The following is a 22435-nucleotide window of genomic DNA, read 5'->3' as shown; positions in this document are numbered from 1 at the left end:
GCAAAACATTCAGGTAGAAATAGTGCCTCCAGGAGTCTCTATTTCAGAATTCCCCAGATAAGGGTAAACTCCCTGCTCCCTCATGTAAACCGACATGTTCATGTTATTGTAGCATGGTCTGTCATCCCGTTGGTTTGGAAGGAAACTAGGATGGTAGAAAGAAACATGCAGAAAGATGCAGTCCCACTTAAGTAGAACCTGTTTTTAAAAAGTGACCCTGTGATACTAGCCCATTAAAAGCTCCCTTAGGAACCTCTGACATCCCCAGGGTCAAACGTGCATCATTCAGTGGCTGTTTCATTATCTCAGTCCAGTGGGTGTCATCCTAGGCACAAGCTCCACCATCACCTTTATTTTTGTTCTTCACTCTGCCCAGATCAGAAGCTGCAAGTTGTTAGGGAACCAAAAGTGCAGCCCCACTAGAAATGGGTAAAAAAAAAACCCCAAATGTTTGTTTAGATGATATTATCTATCAGAGCTGGAGAGACACGAAGCCAATCATGAGAGAAGAGTCTCTGCTGTATATTAATGTGAACTTTTCTGGAACAACATGCTCTCTTTAGCTTTTCCACATGTCTATAATCACTAAGGGCTTGTCTAGCTACATGAAAAAAACAAAACCAAAAGCCCCACAACTGCCTAGAAGCTTATCAATATCAGAAGGGTACATCATTTTAAGTCCATTCAGTATAACACCATGCAGCTGTTAAAAAAGAATGAGCAACACTGAGATGTTCTGACATGGAAAGATCTATAAGACTTGAGTGGTTTAAATGGAAACAGGAGGTTGGAGAATAATTTGCAAAATATGATTCCATTTCTGTTAAAATGCATGAAGACAGCTCATGAGTGTTTGCACAGATTAAAAATATGTATGACTATGATGGTAAAGGACTAGAAACACATCCACTGATGGTGACCCCTGGGAAGAGGGTGGGCAGGTGGGTAAGAGATGATTTACATGTTTTATTCTGTACACTTAGTCTTGGAATATTTTATAAGAATGCGTTGATGTCTATAAAGTAAATAATAATAAGAGCAGATACTTAGCACTTACTATGTGCCTGGCACTGTTCCTCAAAGCATGCTTCTGAAGTGAGTACTGTAATCATTTTACAGATGGAAAAACCGGGACACAAATGGGCTGAGAAAATTGTCCAAGACCCCCCATTTAGTGATTTAGTGATTGACAGTGAGGTAAACAAATTTATTCTATAGCATAAAGAGGGTTGGATCACATGAGCTCTAAGATCGCTCTTATTTTTTTTAAACGTTTGTTGTTGTTCTATTTTATTTTTGGCTGTGTTGGGTCTTTGTTGCCACGCATGGGCTTTCTTTAGTTGCACCCAACGGGGACTACTCCTCGTTGCAATGCACGGCCTTCTCATTGCAGTGGCTTCTCTTTTTGCGGAGCATGGGCTCTAGGCATGTGGGCTTCAGTAGTTGTGGCCCACAGGCTCAGTAGCTGTGGCCCACGGGCTTAGTTGCTCTGCGGCATGTGGGATCTTCCCGGACCAGGGCTCGAACCCGTGTCCCCTGCCTTGACAGGCGGATTCTTAACCACTGCACCACAAGGGAAGCCCTCTAAGATCTCTTGAGTGATCATGTCTCAAAGGGCTAAGAGGCTGGGCTATGGATTCAGATGTCCCTTGTAATAATCCAGCTCTGAAACTGGCTAGTTGTTCACCGGGGGCAGGTAACTGAGTCCTTCTGAGCCAGTTTCCTTATCTGTACAAGGTAGAGTAGGCACTGCCTCACAGCATTACAAGTGAGGACATATAGGGAGGAATGCCTAGAGACCCAGTTGGACCCTCAGAGTTGGTATGGAGATTATTTTAAGCTCAAAATATTTGGGAATCAACAGATGCAGAAAGAGCTTTCCTTATTTGACGAAAAGCAGACATTTCTGAGAAATGAGGCTTCTATGATTCCCTCTTCAAGACAGGTCTACTCCCAGGAGAGAAATCAAGAGTAAACCTACCACAAATCCCCTCTCTGGGGAGATTCGCATAGAAGAAGGAAAGACCCCTTGAACGTGCAGACACAAAATAATCACAAAATTACTTATCGTTCATTTATTCTTCTAAAAGAATAGAAGTCCTTTCTTCCACTTTCCTTTTCTCTGCTAAGTTAGATATATAAACCTCTAACTTTAAACATTTAGTGAGATAGTTACTTCTCTTGTTAGCTCCCATATATATGAATAAACTTCTTCTCCTGTTAAACTATCTTTTGTCATTTTAATTTGCAGGCCTCTAATTACTAAACCTAATAGGGCAGAAGAAAAGTCTGCTTCCTGACACTAGCAATTGGTTGGTGAATGATACCATCATTGCCTGTGACTCTGAAATCGCAAGATCATAGATTAATCTGCATATCTAAAGAGTCCAACCTGTACTCTGAGGTTAAAAATAAGATCATCAAAGCATACTGAAGTATGGATATAAACATTTTGAAATGATAAAGACCTGGCTGTACACATAACATGTTTCTTCAATTCTGTTAAATTTTATGTAGGTGGAAATTTTACTGCAGAAACAAACTCAAAGACTGAAATTACATGAATAGAATATGGTGTAGCAAAATTTAGAGCTGAGCCAATGTGACATATAGTTAACGAGATGCATGCTTTTTATTATGTCACATTTTAATTAAAAATGAATGGTAATCAGTTCACAATAGTGACTTCAGTTGATCCTGCTTCTAAATGGTTAAAGCAAAAATAAGCTCCTGATCTGCTCTTCAGAAGATTAACTATGGCCATGGTAGATCTTTTTCTCTTTCCCTTTTGGAAGAGAAAAGGGGAGGGTGTCCCCAGGTGACAGGGACTGGAGTCTTGTGGGCCCAGCACACTTCCCTGTTGGGAAGAGGAAGGAGGAAGTATTTGCTTACGTTTCCCCCAGTGCCTGGAACCTAAGCTGCAGCTTCCCTAGAACATTGTTAATGATGAGAAGGATCTCATGGCAGAGGGATGGTGGCCACCGTGCCTAAACCAGGAACCTGATGCCTTCCCTGTCTTAGATTGTGGAGTTTCCTACCAGAAAATCTGAAAAGAAAGGATTTATGGGAAGCAGTAAATGCAGAAGTAAAAGACAATTTTTTTTAAGCAGATATTCATTTTTAATTAATTAATTATTTATTTATTTATTTATTTTTGGCTGTGTTGGGTCTTCGTTTCTGTGCGAGGGCTTTCTCCAGTTGCGGCGAGCCGGGGCCACTCTTCATCGCGGTGCGCGGGCCTCTCACCATCGCGGCCTCTCTTGTTGCGGAGCACAGGCTCCAGACGCGCAGGCTCAGTAGTTGTGGCTCACGGGCCTAGTTGCTCCGCGGCATGTGGGATCTTCCCAGACCAGGGCTGGAACCCGTGTCCTCTGCATCGGCAGGCAGACTCTCCACCACTGCGCCACCAGGGAAGCCCAGACAATTTTAATAAACCATAAAAATGGTTAAGTTGGTGCTGGGTTGGAAAGAGTGGCTTCTGTGTTCCTTAAGCTTTTCTGTACTATTTGAATTTTCTAGCCAAGTGTGCCTATGTCTATTATTTATTTTTTATGTCACCAGGGATTTTCTGACTAGTGAGACCACAGACTACATTTTTTTTCATTGTTATTTTCTATCAAAAAACAATGCAATACATACCATTTTTAAAAAGGAAACAAAGAAGAATTTCTAATCATGCATCAATAAAAAACAAAAGAGCACAAACATACATATATATTTTAACATATTGAGCAGATCAATATGTTAAAATATATAAATGTTTGCATAGTGATCTGAAATAAATAGATTATTTAGTCATAGACCTTTTCATATGCATTCTATAGTAAGTCTTCTGAGAGATGAACTTTAATCTTTCCATCCAGAACTTTGGAGAATCTGAGATTTTGCCCTATTTGCAACAAGTTAAGCTGCCGTTTTCCATGGATGCAGGTAGAAGACAGAAGACTTATGGGTCAGAAACAAAGGACTCTATTACTTACTTGGTTACTCATAAACCACTGCAGCCAGCATGGGCATCCGAATATTTGCCTTGGTTCTTCTTGACCCTGAGTCACACAGGGGCTGTGTGGCTAGGCCCAGATGGATGCCTGCACACACAGTGGGTTATAATACAAGAGTTCAGGGAATCAGAATCTTTTGGGAGGTAAGCATGCTTGCCCTTACCTCTGGAAGAAGACATTATCTTAAAAGGCTGTTTTCTATATAAACATCCTTGGAAAGATAGCTGAGCATAAAGGGCTGTCGGTGCTTCTGTTTGTAAGATGTGCAGAAATGTGAGAAGCCCATGGAGAATTGTCTTACCTCTGCTCTAACACATAGCCTTTTACTTTTCTTATGAAATGGCAATTATATGTTGCAAAGGACTTATTTGACATTTACTTAAACTTAGTTTTCAAATATATATTTCTTTGTCCTATTCTAAGATTAACTTCTCTTGTGTAAGAGTTAATTTTGAAATTACAGTGTGAACCGTATGACCTTAATCATTTTGGTTTAACAGTATTGCTAACTCAAATTTAAAAAGCATCTCTATTTTGTCACTAAAACTACCAAAAGAGCTTTAAGTACACAATTAGTTTAAAAACAGCTGTTTGATCTTGACATATTTTTTTTAAAGAGCTTTTTCATATGGACCATTTTTAAAGTCTTTATTGAACTTGTTACAATATTGCTTCTGTTTTATGTTTTGCTTTTCTGGCCCTGAGGCATGTGGGATCTTAGCTCCCTGACCAGGGATCAAACCTGCACCCCCTTCATTGGAAAGCAAAGTCTTAATCACTGGACCACCGGGGAAGTCCCAATCTTGACATATTTTTAAACATATTTGGCTAAATCCTATTTAAGTTAACACTTCCTCTGAAATCGAAATTGTGACAAATACTGTAAGAGAGCTATTTTTTGCATAAATGAGAGCAAAATCTTGTGGTAGTAAGTATGTTTCCCTTACAAACACAGTGTAGGATAAATCTAAATATTCTGATTTGAGAAGAAAATTTTGAATGGAGGAATTTTTCATTCCACTGTTGCAGGATTGTCTACTTTTCCCTAATATTAAAATGGACAGTTAGCCTCTTGAAAGAGGTTAAAAATCCATACGGAATGTCTCAGAAGGGTTTAGTTGTTCAGTGGCTTTCACTCTTCCTCACAAATTATTTAAAAATGGAATTTTTGTTCAAGATGTCTACCATTAGCGTGAAATTTATTTTCCAGTTTTATTGAGACGTAATTGACACATGATACTGTGTAAGTTTAAAGTGTACAACAGAATGATCTGATGTATGTATATATTGTGAAATGATTACCACAATAAGTTTAGTTAACAAACATCACTTCACATTGTTACACATTCTTTTTCTTGTGATGACAAGTGTGAAGTTTGATGCTTACCTGGTTCTCTTCTTTTGGACTTTGGCAAATCTAAGAATTAATCCTACCACACATAGCCTATACTAGTCTACCCAAATCTAACAGTTAGTACAGACATTAACACATTTATTTGTTTGTATGTTTTATTGAGCGCAAGATAATCATCTCATTCTCAGAAGCAATGAAATCACCGAAAGAGCCAAATCTTGAGAAAGCCTCGTAGAGTTGCCCTGTTACTAGATAAAGCGCTTGGAATATATAAGTATGTTGTGTCACGCGTCTTCCTGTGACCTGTGATTGTTACTTGAAAGTGTGGAAATGCAGAACAGATCTCCTGTTATTATGAAAGGCCCATCTGTGACAGGTGGAAAGGAGGACGCTATGTTAAGAGCTTGTTCTGTGCAGTTCTCATGGAGGTGACTTGTGTCCTATAGGGAATGTCTCCAGGCTGCATTCCACTCTGGGTTCTTTGCCTCTGGCAGTTCTCCGTGATCACTCCTGTATTGGGGTCCCCCACGCCACTCCCAGGCTCCATGATTCACTGGAAGGACTCATAGGAATCAGCCTAGGGTTATATTCACAGCTGTGATTTATTACAGCAGCAGGACACAAAGTACAGTCAACAAAGGAAAAGGCAAGTGGACCAAAGTCTGGAGGAAACCAGAGGCAAGCTCCCTCGAGTCCTCTGCCAGTGGAACCACACAGGACACGCTTAAGTCCTCCAGCCATGAGGACAACATGTGTGAAATGTTGCCAACCAGGGGACCTTAGCCTCAGCCTAGGAGCCCAGGCTTTTATGGGGGATGGTCATGTAGGCACCCTCTCCCTGGTACATATCAAAATCCCAGATTCCAGAAGGAAAGCAAGTGTTCAGCACCAACCACATTGTTTGCATAAACATCTTAGGCAGCAGTGAGCCACTCTTATCAATTCTGGGAGTGGTGAAAGCCCTCCCAAAATTCAGGTGCCTAGACACCAGCAAGCCTTTCTCAGGATGGTGACTCAGGCCTGCGATGTTATCACTGTTATCTCTTTTGGTTCTGATTTTTTTTCCTCCTTTCCTTCAGTCTTTCTTACCTTCAGTCTTATATTCTATTATTTTAATAAGATGATCTGATTTAACACCCTTAGTTTCTTACATGAAAATACCAGCATGGTCCTGCGCTAAGGTGGACAGAACACACCAAGTCCTTCTGAAGCTCTGGAGGCTCTGCTCCTGAGGAGGGCACGACCAAGGCCCTTCATTCATTACCTAAGAAATGGTCATTCCCTAGTAAGGCGCTTAATCTGTCACATTTCAAAAATAAGTGATGCCACATTTCAAAAATAAGGACTCAGGGTGATTTCCCTGAGTCCTTAAGAGCGATGGCTCATAGAGGACACCTCTGGACTGGCCCTCTCTATGGGAGAGAACAAGGAGCCTGAGCTAGAAAGAATGGAAAGGCCTAGAAATGACCAACTGGCCCTGAAAATTGAGTCAGTGGACAAGTGTCTGTTAGGCACGGACGGTGTGGAATGTGGTTAAGGATGGTCTGAGTTAGCTAGGAGGTACCATCGTGGTCCTTCTCAGACACAAACTCTTCCGGGAATTCAACTGGCAGACACAATTAAACTTGAAAACTTCCTGAATTTCAACAATGCCACCGAGTGCCTTCTGCTTGCCAGAACTAGACTGGTCAGTGATGGTCTGAGGAGAAACTTAAAGTACTTTGGAAATAAGGCAGACTTAGAGAGTGGTAGCGAACATGGCACCCACCTAGCATACAAACCTTGTGAGACCCTGAGGGTCATGAGTATAACGGATTGTGGCTGAGCCGGAAGGGACTCACCGATCCAAGTCACTCAGCAAGGCCACCACAGGCCAGTCCAGAAGCTAAGAGTATTATTTTCCTCGGGCTGCAGTAACAAAATGCCACATTCAGACGGTTAAACAACAGAAATTTCTTTTCTCACAGTTCTGGTAGCTGGAAGTCCCAGATCGAGGTGTTGGCAGGGTTGGTTTCTTCTGAGGCCTCTCTCCCTGGCTGACAGATGACTGTCTTCCTGCTGTGTCCTCACATGGTCTTTCCTCCGTGTGCACACTTCCCTGGTGCTTCTCTGTGTCCAGATTTCCTCTTCTAGTAAGGACACCAGTCAGATTGGATTAGGACCCACCCTAATGGCCTCCTTTTACCTTAATCACCTCTTTAAAGACCCTTTCTCCAAATACAGTCACATTCTGAGGTACTGGGGGTTAGGGCTTCAACATAACAGTAGGTTAAAGGAATTCCCTACCATTTGAAGTAGTTTAATGTTGAACTAAACACATATTGGTATCACTTTAAGTCAATGGAACTTCTTAATGAGAAATCTTCCTAAATTTTGTACAAATGACCCAATTTGCATATTACTATTTTCAACATATACAGGAGGCCACTGGGTTAGTGCTATTCTCCCAGTAGTCCTAAAACAGTCTAGACTCACAGTTAAATACTTTAATTCCTTTAATTTCATTACTTTATTTAATTCCTTGAAGCTGCTAATAGAATATGCCCACTACCCAGCACTCCTTTGAGGCATTCCTTAATAACACTAAGCATACTTCATTTTCTTCTTTTGTGTTACTCTTGAAGTTTAGAAGCCAATTCATTTGTCAGAACTAAATTTGTGCCATGTATCAAATAACATACTTTTATTTGCAGTGTTCTAGTATTGTATTCAACAGCCATATATTGATTTTGAGACAGGCTGGGACCTGGGACCCTTTGCTGGGACCTGGGGCCCTTTGCTGCAGTGTTGCAGTGCTTGCACCTCGACACACCTCTCCTCGAGCAACAAAATAACAAAGAAACTGTATGGGACTAAAAATAACGACGTGCATGCCCAGTTGGGGCAAATTCTGGACAAAAGATACAAAGAGACCAAAAAACCCAATTGCCACTTTTGAAGATCCCAGAGCAAAAGCAGGGTACTGCACGTGCCGCCTGCACACAACACCACCTAAGCGGTGGGCAAACCACCTAAGCCACCCTTCTGGCCCGACCCCTGGACACACCCCTGCCCTCACGCCATATAACAGGGGTCCCCAACCCCCAGGCCACAGCCTGGTAGGAATCAGGCTGCACAGCAGGAGGTGAGTGGCAGGGGAGCGAGTAAAGCTTCATCTCCTGCTCCCCATCGCTCACATTACTGCCTGAAACATCCCCCCACCCCACCCCCTGCCGGTCCGTGGAAAAATGGTCTTCCATGAAACCGGTCCCTGGTGCCAAAAAGGTTTGGGGACCACTGCCATATAAGCAGCAAGCTCGCCCCCGCTTAGGGAGCACGCAAGCAAAGGAACCTGTTGTTTGTTCTCGCTCCCCCCTGCTGCAGCAGGGGCCCCAATAAAGCCTTGCCTGAATTTCTTGTCTGGCCTTTGATCAATTTTTATTGTTTAAGGACGCCAAGAACCTTGGTCGGTAACAATTTCAAAATACGGTCTTGATGTCACTGGAAGTAATTTTTTTCTGACTTTTTCTCTGTTTTCAACATCTTTGCCAGCAAAAGATATGTTCCCAGATGTCTTCTAAAATGTTTTCTTCCTGATCATTTAGAAAGATTGGGAACGAAAGAGTATTGAGAAACTTGAGCTGTACTTTTGCTGCACAGGAAGGGTGAGCTGTGTTCCATCCTAGATTAATAATATTTCAAGCAGGAGGGAAAAAAAAAAAGTAAAAGCCTATAACTTTAGCAATGTGTTTGAAAAATACTTGATTTCAATAATATTTCTATCATGCTTACGTTGCAGCTGTCTAAACAATACAGATAACAAAAGCATGTCAATTAAAAGCAGCATTTAGGACCCAGTTTCACAGATCTGCATTGGCCCTGGGGTTCGGATTATTTCAGGGCCAGGCGCTGTGAGTTCCTGTGTGGTGTAGTTGTGCTCAGCCATGGGGCAGGTGGGTTCCCTCTTGCTGTAGGAGAAGGTGGTGGGACACACGGAGATGGTTATCTCTTTCTGCTTTTGACTCTCCTGACTTGTTTCCACCAAGAGGCCATAAACCCAAACTGGAAATACTGATTAAGTGCATACTTTTTCCAACACATTGACCACAACTTGAGATTTTCATGGCGGAATATATTACCTAAATGTCTGGAAAGCAAATATTTTAAGTGCACTTTAGGTAGATGTTTGCTTACTTTAATCAAGCAGAAGGAGAGATTACTCTTTTACCTTCTGGAACGTGTTGAGGTAAACTTATCTACAGAAGGGAAAACTTTAGAGTTCACCTGGTACAAAGCACCCGCATCCGGATAAACTAAGGTTGTTACCGAGTCCAAGCTTGCTGTGCTTGCCCCACGACAGGCCAATAAATCAGAGATGACGCATTGAGGGAAAGAATACGACTTTATTCGGAAAGCCAGCAGACCGAGAAGACGGCAGACTGAAGTCTCAAAATAACCATCTTATCGGGGTTTGGATGCCAGTTTCTTCTATAGCACAGAGATGGGGAGGAGATGAGGCGGTAAAGTAAAAGGGCCATAAGTTTTGCGAATATCCCCTGGAATGGCCAGCCTCAGGGAGGGGATGTGTTAATTTCTTTTTAATTGCAGCCATCCACAGGTGGACAGAGTCCGTATGTTTCTCTGAACAAAGGCACTTTGGATTAACATTCAGACAGAGGAACAGGGTTCCCAGAGGCAGGCCATTATGTATCCTTTTAGTGAACAAAAGCAGCGGAAGGCAAAGGTTAAAGTAAAAGAAACAGATCCACCGTGTAGTCAGATTTGGTTCTTCCCTGTAACAAGGTCTCAAAGAGTGAGCGACTCCCTCCAGGTCACATATAATAATAATATATATAACAATAAAAATTATTCTGGTAGAGAAAAGAATGCAGAACTCTAGCCACTCTAACTCCTTCGTTAAAAAATGAGATTTATTTGCAGGATAAGAATGATGCTGCTGTTAAAAACAATAATAGAAATAGCAAGTTTGAAAACTTTCACGTGGACCTATTCAGGTGCTTAATTGGCATTTAAGGCCTTCTAAGTATCTGTACTAGCCTCCTTCAGGTCAGCCTGTGTTGCTGGGAAACTGCTTTTCTCACTACTCTCTGGACAAAACTCTGGGTCTAGTTTCCATTATTCCGTGGAGTGTTTTTAGATCCCACCCGTTGTTAAACACACACACTTTTGTTATTAATACAAGAACAGATTTTTCAGAGTTTTTTCTTTGTCTTTTATTGTTAAAATTTTTTTAATTGAGGTATAATTGAGGTAACATTACATTGGTCGCAGGTGTACAATGTCATGATTTGATGTTTGTATATGTTGCAGAGTGATCACTGCAATAAGTCCACTTAACATCCACCACCTCACATAGTTACAACACTTTTTTTCTTGTGATGAGAATTTTGAAGAGCCACTCTTCTAGCTACCTTTAAATATGCAATACAGTATTATTAACGTACATAGTCACCATGCTGTGAAAGTTCCATCCCCATGACTTACTCATTTTATAACTGGAAGTTTGTACCTTTTAACCTCCCTCACCCATTTGGCTCACTCATCCCCTGCCTCAGGCAGCCACCAGTCTGTTCTCTATCTGTGAGCTTGACATTTTTTTGTTTGTTTTTTAAGGTCCCATATATGTGAGATTATATGGTATTTATCTTTTTCTGTCTGGCTTATTTCACTTAGCATAGTGCCCTAAAGGTCCATCCATGATGTTGCAAACAGCAAGGTTTCATTCTTTTTTATGACTGAATAATCAAAAACAGATTTTGTATTGGTTCTGTAGTAGATGCCAGCTTCTGATATCAGCCTTTAGGTGAAATTCTTGTTAATCTTTTTATGTGTGATTTTATGAGTCAGAGTTCAGAAGACCATTTGGATTTGCTATTGTAGGCAGATGTTGAAAATTCAGTTTTTTAATAGAATCTTGTACTGTTTTGTAGATTTTACTTTTTGGATTTGATTCTCAAAAAGAAATCTTAACCTGTAAAATGTTTCTTACTTCCTTTTCTTACCAGGAAGAGATATTAGGAATCATCTAGGAAACAAATGTAGCAGTTTTATGCAATTTAAGCAATAAAAATGAGTTTCAAAATCCTCCTTTACTACCAGTAAAGCTTGAATTTTGTACTTAAATATAATATTTTCCCCCTTCCCCTTTTACCCAAGATTTACCCGCCTATTAATGTGCTGCCCTCGTTGTCTCGGTGAATGAAGTGGGCTATTGGAGAAGGTATGACCAGAAAGGATCATGCCGATGTATCTAACCAGCTGGTACGTATGTTTTCTCCAGGACTGTGTTTAAAGAAATGAATACTTTCTCAGTTCATTCTGCTGTCTTATACCTCTTGTCTTTCTTCCATATCACTTTTCTTCTCCCCCCATCAAAGTAGAATTTTAATATAGAATATATAATATAGAAGACTGGAATACAGAAACATTCATTAGAGCCAAACAATCTTTTTCATAAGGATAACTGCTCATGACAAAGATTAAAGATCACATGCTTGAAACCCACCTCTAATGCTGTATGAGGTAGTTTTTAAATAAAAAAGGCATAAGACGATTAAGTTTTTAGTAGTAACCTTTATTATAGAGTATTTCTGAAAGACTATTCTAACTAATTTTTTGTTTAACATATTAGGCAATCACCAGAACGCTAAGGAATACAGCTGTGTATATTCTATGAAATCCTTGGTTTCTATAGTCCTGAGATTGTATACCAAGCATAATTAAAGAAAAATACATTTGACCTTAAAGTAGAAATGATAAATAAACCTACTGATAACACAGATATTTTTTTTTGAATAGAATTTAGAGATGGATTTCTCCTATTGTGTAAGTTGTGATTTTTAAATGCGCTACAAAATGGAAGCTCATTGATATATTGAGGGAGTGTATTTTTTGTAGAGTGTTAGTAATGTCTATGTATTGCATGCCTGAAGACTCCTTTCTTAGTGAGACTACTGTATAATAAAGTCTTTCCAGTACTTGCATATGTGAATTATGTTTGGAAATAATGTGAAATACTGTGAAGATAGCTACAGCAATACACTTATATAGCCCAGAGTACCGTTACCATTTATAAAGGTTCATGTAAACGTTCTTTTCTCTTTAGTATGCGTGCTATACTATTGGTAAGGATGTGCAGGCCATGAAAGCCGTAGTTGGAGAAGAAGCCCTTACCTCAGATGATCTGCTTTACTTGGAATTTCTGCAGAAGTTTGAGAGGAACTTCATTGCTCAGGGTAAGATTACTATTTTCCTATGAATAGAAACAGCATCATATGTAGTTTTGAAGACTTCTTCCCTAGTCTGAGAGAATTTACATTGGTCTCCATACAGTTTTCCTTCTGATGAGAGAAGAGGTTCTTCCAGCCGCCTGCCATGTCTTTGTTCTTAGCCCTCTGGTTCCTTCGCCTCTACCTTAGATGTCTTTATCCCTTTATTTAGCTCCTGTCTTATTTTTTATCTTCCTTACAACCGGCCTTCTGCTCTCCTACCTCCATTGCCGCTTCTCCTCCCTCTTAACCTCTCTGCAATGCTCTCCTCTGGCTTTGGGGGTTTTGGACGTTCCCAGTCCATCTGTTTTCATCCTCCTGATTTCTTATCTTCCTGCTTCTTGTTAATGTTCCCAAAGGCTTAATTACCTGTTCTTTCTGTGCTTTTTTTTCCCCTATGCTGATGACTAACTTCCTGTGTATGAGCCTTTACCCTCTTTCTGAAGCTCTAATCCCACATCTCCAGCTAGGAAGCCTGTGTTTATGCCACCATCCTCTCTGGCTCAGCGTGGTGAGAGCCAGAGTATTTTCCCAACTGACCACCTGCCTAGCAATTCCCTTTTCAATTTCTGTCTTCCTCTGGCATGACCATTACCCTAGTTAGCCCAAGCTCAGGAATTGGGCATTCTTAAACCTCTTCATTTATTCTCCAGTCATCAAATATTTGCTAATTTGCATTGTTCTCCTTTGAAACATCTTATCCTGTTCTCTTTTCATTCCTATTAAAAAAACTTAGGCCAGTGTTTCTCAAAGTTGAATATGCTTTTGAATCTACCAGGGATCCTGTTGAAGTGCAGATTCTGATTCGGTAGGTGTGGGTGGGGCCAGAGAGCCTGTATTTTGACAAGTTCCTGGGTGACGTTGAAGCTGCTGATCTCTGACCACTCTTTGTGTCCCAAGACCTAGTCCAGACCTTTGTCCCATCATCCTTGACCGTTAGTGCCAGCATCTTCACCAGTCTCCCTGACTCTCTATGTGCCATTGCCGGGGTAAATTTAGTATTAATTTTATTGATTGTCCTTCTGTTAAAAAGTCTATAATGGTTTTTATTACATAGCATGTGTAGGGCTTTCAAGCTGTTTTGTTTGGTCTCTTCCCTGCCACCCCTGCTAATGCTGGTAAACTCTATTTTTGACCTCAGTGATACTTACAAACGATGTGTTTATTTTGGAATAATGTATCAGCTGCACACTTAGGATTTGTGCACTTTTCTATTTGTGTGATACATTTTTTAAGTAACATTAAAATCCCCAGAACATATGATTGTTGGGTTTTCTAAAAAAAAAAAAAAATTTATGCAGAACCTTAATATCTTAAAAAGATAAAAATTATTCTGGTAGAGAAAAGAATGCAGAACTCTAGCCACTCTAACTCCTTCGTTAAAAAATGAGATTTACTTTCAGGATAAGAATGATTCTGCTATTAAAAATAATAATAGCAATAGCAAGTTTGAAAACTTTCACATGGACCTATTCAGGTGCTTAATTGGCATTTAAGGCCTTCTAAGTATCTGTACTAGCCTCCTTCAGGTCAGCCTGTGTTGCTGGGAAACTGCTTTTCTCACTACTCTCTGGACAAAACTCTGGGTCTAGTTTCCATTATTCCGTGGAGTGTTTTTAGATCCCACCCGTTGTTAAACACACACACACGCACGCACGCACGCACACGCCCAACGTCTCACCTGCGGGCTTTCTCCCTTTCTCTGATTCCCAGGGGTACTTACTGTCTAGACCCTCATTTCCACATTTGGTCACATCCAGTCCTGGGAGACCTGACTGCTTTGTGTCTCTTTTTTATACTTCATGCTCACAGTGCTAGACCCATAACAATAAATTTTGAATAATGCTGATATGTTGGAAGTACTTGGCCTTTATTCATCTAGTCTCAATGTTTTGTAAGGTCCTTAACGAAAAGCACACTGTCTGTGAGACTTTGGACATTGGCTGGCAACTGCTCCGAATCTTCCCCAAAGAAATGCTGAAGAGAATCCCTCAGAGCACCTTGAGCGAATTCTACCCTCGAGACGCTGCAAAGCATTAGCTGCTACTTCATCGCTGGCTCGATGCTCTTGTGAAATACTGGTTCTGTTTTCTTTATTCCTTTTGCACTCGCCCATCCCCACCTTTGTGTTGGAGTTTACTGTGTTGCCCTGTAATTAAAAACAAAGAATAGGTAACATATTGTGCCAGTGTTGCAATGTTTCAAACTGCTAACAGACTTTAAAATATCCCCTGTTCAGAAAACCTGGACCTGCAATGCTTTGTTTAAAGTAGCTGAGGGTTGGAGGTGAACTTTTCGTACTGATGTGTGTATTTGTACGTAGTGGTGTAGTTAGCTGCCTAGTGTCCTCATTATTTGGGTCTCTCAGACCTTCCCTGTCCACCCCCTCCAGAGTATCACTATCTGAAGTTACAATGCTTTGATCTCCAAACTAGGGACAAGATAGGGTCTGAAAGACTCTTCCTCTCCGAGCCGAGACGCTTTCCTGAGCACTTGTTTTAAGATTTCGGTGTGCCTCTGGGTCTGCTCTAAGCAGACGGCTTTTCCTGTCCACCTGCTGTTTCCTGTTTAATGAATAGATTAGAAAAGGAGTTTCCTTTTCCTCTTTGGTACGGATGACTTTCAACTCCTGTGTCTTACCATTCTCCCTCCCTCTGAGTAACACAGAATCATGCAGCTTTTGCCCAACTGGCATTGATCTGATAGTAGTGAGATGCCCTGTCTTGATGATCCCTTACTGGGTTTCCATGCAGAGGAATCATAATGAAAATAATTAATAGAATTGTTGGTTGGAAAGAGTTGGGATACAATTTTTTAAGAGAGAAAAAACCTATATCGGTTCTACATTCGGACATGCTAACAGTGGTTTTAAGTTTCTAAAGTGTTGACCGGATGCTAGAGGCAAGGTGGGGAAGAGAAAGCTCTTCTGTGTATGGAGTTTTATATATATATATAATCTATGGATATTTTAAACTCTGTTAGATAGCAGCCTTTGGAAAATCCCCTGTTTGGTCCTGCTTTCTGACCTATCTGCCTTTTCAGGGTAATCTTGAGGCACAAGTGATAGCATTTAAAAGCTTTAGTCTTTTAATTCCTCCTCCTTCCTGCTGCGAGCCCTGAGCTGTCTTCTATGCACTTCTGACATGTCTACTGTTTGGTCTCTCTGTGTTCTTTGTTACTTGGGTGCAATAGCAACTTCTCTGTGCATTCCATCTTTCTTTCAAGTTGTGTAAAGTTCTTCACTTTTTTTCTCTGAGGGTGTAGGGGGTGGGGGGAGTCAGGATGATTTTATATATATATATATATACTTTTTTTATGATTATATTTTAATGTAGAAAATGTGCCCCAGATATAAAATGAAGATAAATATTAAATTAAATGGAAGTTACCTAAAGTGACTCTGTATCTTCTAATCAGAAAAGCAATAGCAACAAGCAAATATATAATAATGCACCTCTCTTTGATTGACAGTTTTGAACATCATAACCAGTATTGTGAACCAGCCGCTTGATTCACAATATTATGAACCATGTCCCCTTTACAGGGACATGGCCCATGTTCTGTACCCTCTGCCTTTTAGGCTGCCCTTTCAAGCTCTTTTCAGTAATACCTCTTCCAACATATTGTAGTTTGATCCAAGGTTGAGAGTTGCTAGGGTGTGGGGTTGTTTGTTTGTTTGTTTGTTTTGCAGATCGTTAGTGGCTGTAAGTTCTCTGAAACTTGAAGTTTTGGTTTTTTTTTTCTGTAAAAAATTGACGTTTATTGATAAGAAAAAGCCATTTTTCCCTTGAAATGAAGACTCAACTTTCAACCTACTGGCAAGAGATTCCCTGCCCTGCTTTAATCAGAAAATACAAGGCATTAATGATTAATCCCCCCCTGTTGTGTACCAAATTTTGGCATACCAAAATAATGAGATGCTTGTGACCATAAAACTCTATTTTACTATAAAGTGATCTTCTAAAAGAACAAGGGCATAAAATTCACAATAAAAACCAAACAATTACTACAGTTAATATCTGCAAGAGTCATAAAGAAAACAACCCAACTTCTCACTCTAAAAGAAACACATTTCTTGGAAAACAAAAATTCACAGTAAAAATTAAAAGGCTCATAATAACATTCACAACTCTAAACTAAGGAGAAACCAAGTAAAAAAGAGCTTTGCTAGGTTTCTAGGTAACTCATATCTGTAAACTTCTTTCTTAGAAGATGCTTCAAAACACAGTGAATAAGCATTTTAACTAAGATAATTAATATTCACTCTGCAAAGTCATGGCCAAATCAGGTCAGTTAAGTTCAACCTTAGAAGAAACAAAGTCACTTAAAACTGCTCCAAGTTGAAAAGTGATGTGTCATGATACAATTCTGACAGAAATAAACTATTTTTAAAACCAAAGATAATTGTTTTTAATTCTTCAGAGAATAATGACCCAGAACTGTTAATACATGGGAAAGAGAACTTCTGAGACTGTGCAACTAGAGTGCTCACATGTAACTTCATCAGAGATCTCCAAAAACAAATATTCTGCAAGTGCAGTGCTCAACTCTTCACCATGGACCCACAGCATAGGCCAACAAAGCCTCCTAAATTAAATGCGAGCCAAGCTTGGAAATCTCTTCTTTCGAAAACTCAAGCTTGGCCTTTAATTAAAGATCTAAGCAATGGTTCCTCTAACCAACTTGGCAGACCCAGCAAACAGACTACACAAACAAAGCCTTCTGCTTACTCAAATCCTTTCACAATACAGTACTCTTGGAACAAAAAGCTATACACAGGAACTGGGTCATTCAGCTCAATTCAAAGGTAAGGGCTGTCATTTTCCAACCTACTATTTCTCCTCTAGACAAGTCATATCTCTCTGAAGTTTTCTCTTTAAAAGGTTTGGTCATTTCTGATCATGTTTATCCTGACATGTTGGCATTTTTTTTTAAAATAAATTTTATTTACTTATTTTTGGCTGCGTTGGGTCTTCGTTGCTGCGTGTGGGCTTTCTCTAGCTGCGGTGAGCGGGGGGCTACTCTTTGTTGTGGTGCGCGGGCTTCTCATTGTGGTGGCTTCTCTTGCTGCAGAGCACAGGCTCTAGGCATGCGGGCTTCAGTAGTTGTGGCACATGGGCTCTAGAGCGCAGGCTCAGTAGTTGTGGTGCACGGGCTTTGTTGCTCCCCGGCATGTGGGATCTTCCTGGATCAGGGCTCGGACCCGTGTCCCCTGCACTGGCAGGCGGATTCTTAACCACTGCGCCACCAGGGAAGCCCAACATGTTGGCATATTAACAGAAAGTCCTCAGGCCCACTTAACACAAGGTTTCTAACAGAAAACTTCAAGAAGAGATTTAGCTCCTATAAAGCCTCTCAACATTCCCAAATGGCTCCCATTTGGATTCTGTTTAAGTAAGGACTTACTATTGCTGTTTTGTTAATTGTCTTATGTCTGTTTTGCACTCTTTCTCTGTAGCTTTATTTCATTGTTGTTTGATTATTTTTTTGTAGTGATTTACTTTGATCCTTTTCTCTTTATCTTTTGTTTATTTATAGTAGGCCTTTTCTTTGTGGTTAGCTGAAGGCTACATAGAAATCTTGTAGTTCTAAACATCTATTCTTTTACTCCCACCCAAACTTTGTGTCCTTATAGTCAGTTTCCTTCTTTTTATATTGTTAACAAATTTTAACTTTTATCTCAGGATTAAAGTACTTTATACAGCACCATTACAGTGTTATTATGCTATATTTGTGTGTGTGTGTATGAGTTTACCATTGAAATTTATGCTTTTGTTTGCTTTTGCATTTCTGTTCACATGTTTTCATTTCAAAGTGATCTCCCTTAAGCATTTCTTATAAGGCAGGTCTAGTAGTGATGAACTCACTTTGATTTTGTTGACTTTATCTCTCCTTTATTTTTAAAGCATAATTTTGCTAGGTATGGTCATTTTTGCTCACAGGTTTGTTTTTTTTTTCAGTACTTTGAATATATCATCCAACTCTCTCCTGGCCTGTAAGGTTTCTGCTGAGAAATTCACAAATTGTTTTCTGGGAGTTCCCTCATATGTGCCAAGTCACTTTTCTCTTGTTCCTTTCAATATTCTCTCTTTGTACTTCACATTTAACAAGTTGATTATAACGTGATTGCGTGTAGTCTTCTTTGTGTTGATCCTATACTGAGCCCTTTGAACTTCTACTGCTACACTATTTATTTTCTAGATATCTTATATCCTTTTTGTTCTTCAGTTCCTTCATTATTGCATTCTTTTGTGGTTGATGTTTTTCCCAGTTTACCATTTTGATTCTCTTCTTATTTCTTTTCTGTATACTTGTGAGGTAGTTTTCTTAGTGCTTATCCTAGGGGTTAAAGTAAACATCTTAATTTTATGAAAAAACAAATTTGAAGTAATAACATTTTTATTTAATAATAACAAAAATTCTGCTTATTTACATCCCACATCCTCGTTTACACTGCACTTGTCACAAATGACATCCTTATGTATTGTGTGCCCATTAATAGCCTTATAATAACTATTTTATATATTTGTCTTTTAAATCACATTTTGAAAAGAGGTGTTACAAACCCTAACTGCAAATGTGTTGGCCTTTTAAACTTAGTGTAGTTACCTTTACCATTGTTCTTTAATTCTTCATATGGTTTCAAGTTACGTTTCATTTCAGCCTGAAGGATTCCTTTAACAGTTCTTATTGAGCAGATCTACTAGTAATGAACTTCGTCAGTGTTTCTTTATATGAATGTCTTAATTTTCCTCTATTTAAAAAAATTCTGGTAAAATATACATAACATAAAATTTATCATCTTAACAATTTAAGAGTGCAGGCCAGAGGCATGAAATATATTTACACTGCTGTGCTATCATTACCATCATCCATCCACAGAACTTTTCATCTTGCAAAACTATAATAGTCTGTACTTATGAAACCACAACTCTCCATTTCCCTTGCCCCCTCACCCCTGGAAACCACCATTGTACTTTCTGTCTCTGTGAATTTGATTACTCTATGTACTTCATATAAGTGGGATCATACAGTATTTGTCCTCTTGTGACTGGCTTATTTTACTTAGCGTAATGCCTGAAGGTTGGTCCATGTTGTAGCATGTGTCAGAATTCCCTTCCTTTTTAAGACTGACTATTGATTTATTGTTTGTATAGGTCACATTTTGTATATCCCTTCATCCCTCAATGGACCCTTGAGTTTTTTCACCTTTTGCCTATAGTGAATAATTCTGCTATGAACATGGGTGAACACATAACTCTTTGAGTTCATAATTTCAATTCTTTTTGAGTATTTAATAGGAACTCGAATTATGGGATCATATGGTAATTCTATTTTTAATGTTTTGAGGAACCACCATACTGTTTTCCTTTCTGTGTGCACCATTTTCCATACCCACCAACAGTGTACAAGTGTATACATACTGGATATTAACCTTATCAGCTATAGGATTTGCAAATATTTTCTCCCATTCAGCAGGTTCGTTTTATTTTTTGATGAAAGAAGTATTTTTAAATTTTGAATACCTAGTTTATCTATTTCTTTTATTACCTCCACTTTTGGTGTCATATTCAAGAACTCTTGGCCAAATTTCATGTCATGGTTTTCTTCCCAGAACTTTCTTCTAAGAGTTTTATAGTTTTAGGTCTCACATTTAGGTCATTCATTCACTGAGTTAATTTCTGTATGTGGTGTGAGGTAAGGGTCTACCGTCATTCTTTTGAATGTGGATATTGTTTTTCCAGTACCATTTGTTGAAATCGCTATCCTTTCCCCATTGGGTGGTCTTGGCACGCCTGTTGAAAATCATTTGGTGATGTATATACGGGTTTACTTCTGGGTTGCTGTTTTGTTCCACTGGCCTATTCTCCGTCCTGTATGTGTGTTTATGCCAGTACTATTTTGATTACTGTGGTTGTGTAGTAGGTTTCGAAATCAAGAAATTTGAAACTTCAAATTTTGTTCTTTTTCCACATTATTTTGACTATTCAGGCCTTTTAAATTCCATATGAACTTTAGGGTGAATTTTACTACTTCTGAAAAAACCTCACTGTGATGTTTAAAGAGATTGCTTTTAATCCGTACATCCCCTTAAGTCGTGTTGACATATTAACAACATTAAGTCCTCCAATCTGTGAACACAAGATGCCTTTACATTTGTTGGTGTCTTCATTAATTTCCTTCAGCAACGTTTTCTAGTTTTCAATGTACATGTCTTTTGTCCCGCTGGTTAAGTTATTCCTCGTCTTTTACTATATTTCATGATATTTTAAATGGTATTTTTTTTTAACTTTCCTTTTCAAACTTTTCATTCTTAGTGTATAGCGAAACAACTGATTTTTGAGTGTTGATTTTGTATCTGGCAAATTTTCTAAATTCATTTATTAATTCTAACAGATTTTTTTTGGTGCTTGTGTGTTGTCTCTGAACAAATATAATTTTATTTCTTCCTTTCCGATTTAGATGCGTTTTATTTTTTATCTTGCCTTATGTATTTGGCGAGGAATTCCAGTACTTTGCTGAATAGAAGTGGTGACAACAGGCATCCTTCCTTTGTTCCTGATCTTAGGGAGAAAGAGTTCACCACTGAATATAATAGCTGTTGGTTTTCTATCTGTGACCTTTGTTATGTTGAAGTCATCAACTTGTATTCCTGGTTTGTTGAGTTTTTTTTTTTTTTTTTAATCATAATATGGCATTGAATTTTGTCAAATGTTTTTTCTGCATCAATTAAGATGATCACATGGAGTTTAGTCCCTTCAATCTGTTTATGTGCTATACTACATTGATTGATTTTCATATGTTGAACCAACCTTGCCTTGCAAGAATAAATCCCATTTGGTCATGATGTATAATCCTTATAATGGGCTGTTCTGTCTCTTATTATTTTAAAGGGTTTTTGCATCAGTATTCATAAGGGATATTGGTCTGTAGTGTACTTTTCTTGTAGTGTCTTTAGGTTTGTAATTGATGTAATGTTAACCTCATAGAATGAGTGAAGATACATTCTCTCCTCTTAAATTGTTTGGAAGAACTTGAGAAGGATTGGTGTTAATTCTTCTTTAAGTTGTTGGTAGAATTCACCATGAAGATACCTGGTGCTGGGCGTTCAGTTGTTGGGAGATTTTTGATAACTGATTCCATATCTTAACTTCTAGATCTGTTCAGATTTTGTATTTCTTGGTACGATGTGTGTTTCTAGGAATGTGTTCATTTCATCTAAGTTATCAAATTTGTTGGTCTACAACTGTCAATAGTACTCTATTGTAAGCCTTTTTATCTCTACAAAATTGGTAGTAATGTCCCTTTCTTCATTTCTGATTTTACCTATTTTGTTCTTATCTCTTTTTTTTTAATAGTCAATCTAACTAGTTTTGTCAATTTTGTTGATCGTTTTCCTCTTTCTACAGCTATTTTGAGGCATAACTGACAAAACTGTAATATATCTAAAACGTAAAATGTGATTATTTGATATACGTATATATTGTGAAAGATTCTCACAATCAAGTTAATTCACATACCCATCACCTGTCATATATTTACTTTTTGTGTGTGAGGACACAAATTCTACTCTCTCAGAAATTTTCAGTTACAGAATACAGCATCATCAGTTAGTCCCCATGTTACACATTAGCTCCTCAGACCTTATTCCTTCATTTTATCCCTCATGTTATAACTGAAAATTTGTATCCATTTACCAGCGTGTTCCCATTTCCCCCCATGCCCAACTGCAGGCAACAATTTCTGCTCTGTGTTTCTATGATTCCAACTTTTTTTTTAGATTCCACACATAAGTGATACCGTGCAGCATT

At 39.0% G+C, this 22435-nt stretch overlaps 2 protein-coding genes and 1 long non-coding RNA gene across 5 annotated transcripts in view; 2 read left to right on the top strand and 1 right to left on the bottom strand.

Moving 5' to 3' along the window:
- LOC309662173 (contactin-associated protein-like 3) overlaps positions 1 to 11559 on the top strand; it is a 99124-nt gene extending 87565 nt beyond the window's left edge. Inside the window, exon 4 of the mRNA XM_082478873.1 lies at positions 11512 to 11559. Within this exon, the coding sequence (XP_082334999.1) occupies positions 11512 to 11553 (42 nt within the window). The 3' untranslated portion in view covers positions 11554 to 11559. The remainder of the gene's footprint in view (positions 1 to 11511) is intronic.
- LOC309662171 (uncharacterized protein) overlaps positions 1 to 22435 on the bottom strand; it is a gene marked incomplete at its 3' end in the record, with an annotated part of 175577 nt that overhangs the window by 134037 nt on the left and 19105 nt on the right. The gene's annotated exons all lie outside the window — the stretch shown is intronic.
- Positions 1 to 22435, top strand: part of LOC309662164 — a 141286-nt gene that overhangs the window by 109814 nt on the left and 9037 nt on the right. The window lies entirely within an intron of this gene.

Source organism: Balaenoptera physalus (assembly GCF_965194825.1).
Source record: "Balaenoptera physalus genome assembly, contig: SUPER_5_unloc_1, whole genome shotgun sequence".
Lineage (NCBI taxonomy): Eukaryota > Metazoa > Chordata > Mammalia > Artiodactyla > Balaenopteridae > Balaenoptera > Balaenoptera physalus.
Note: the sequence above shows the minus strand (reverse complement) of the source record. Positions and strands in the feature narration are given on the sequence as shown.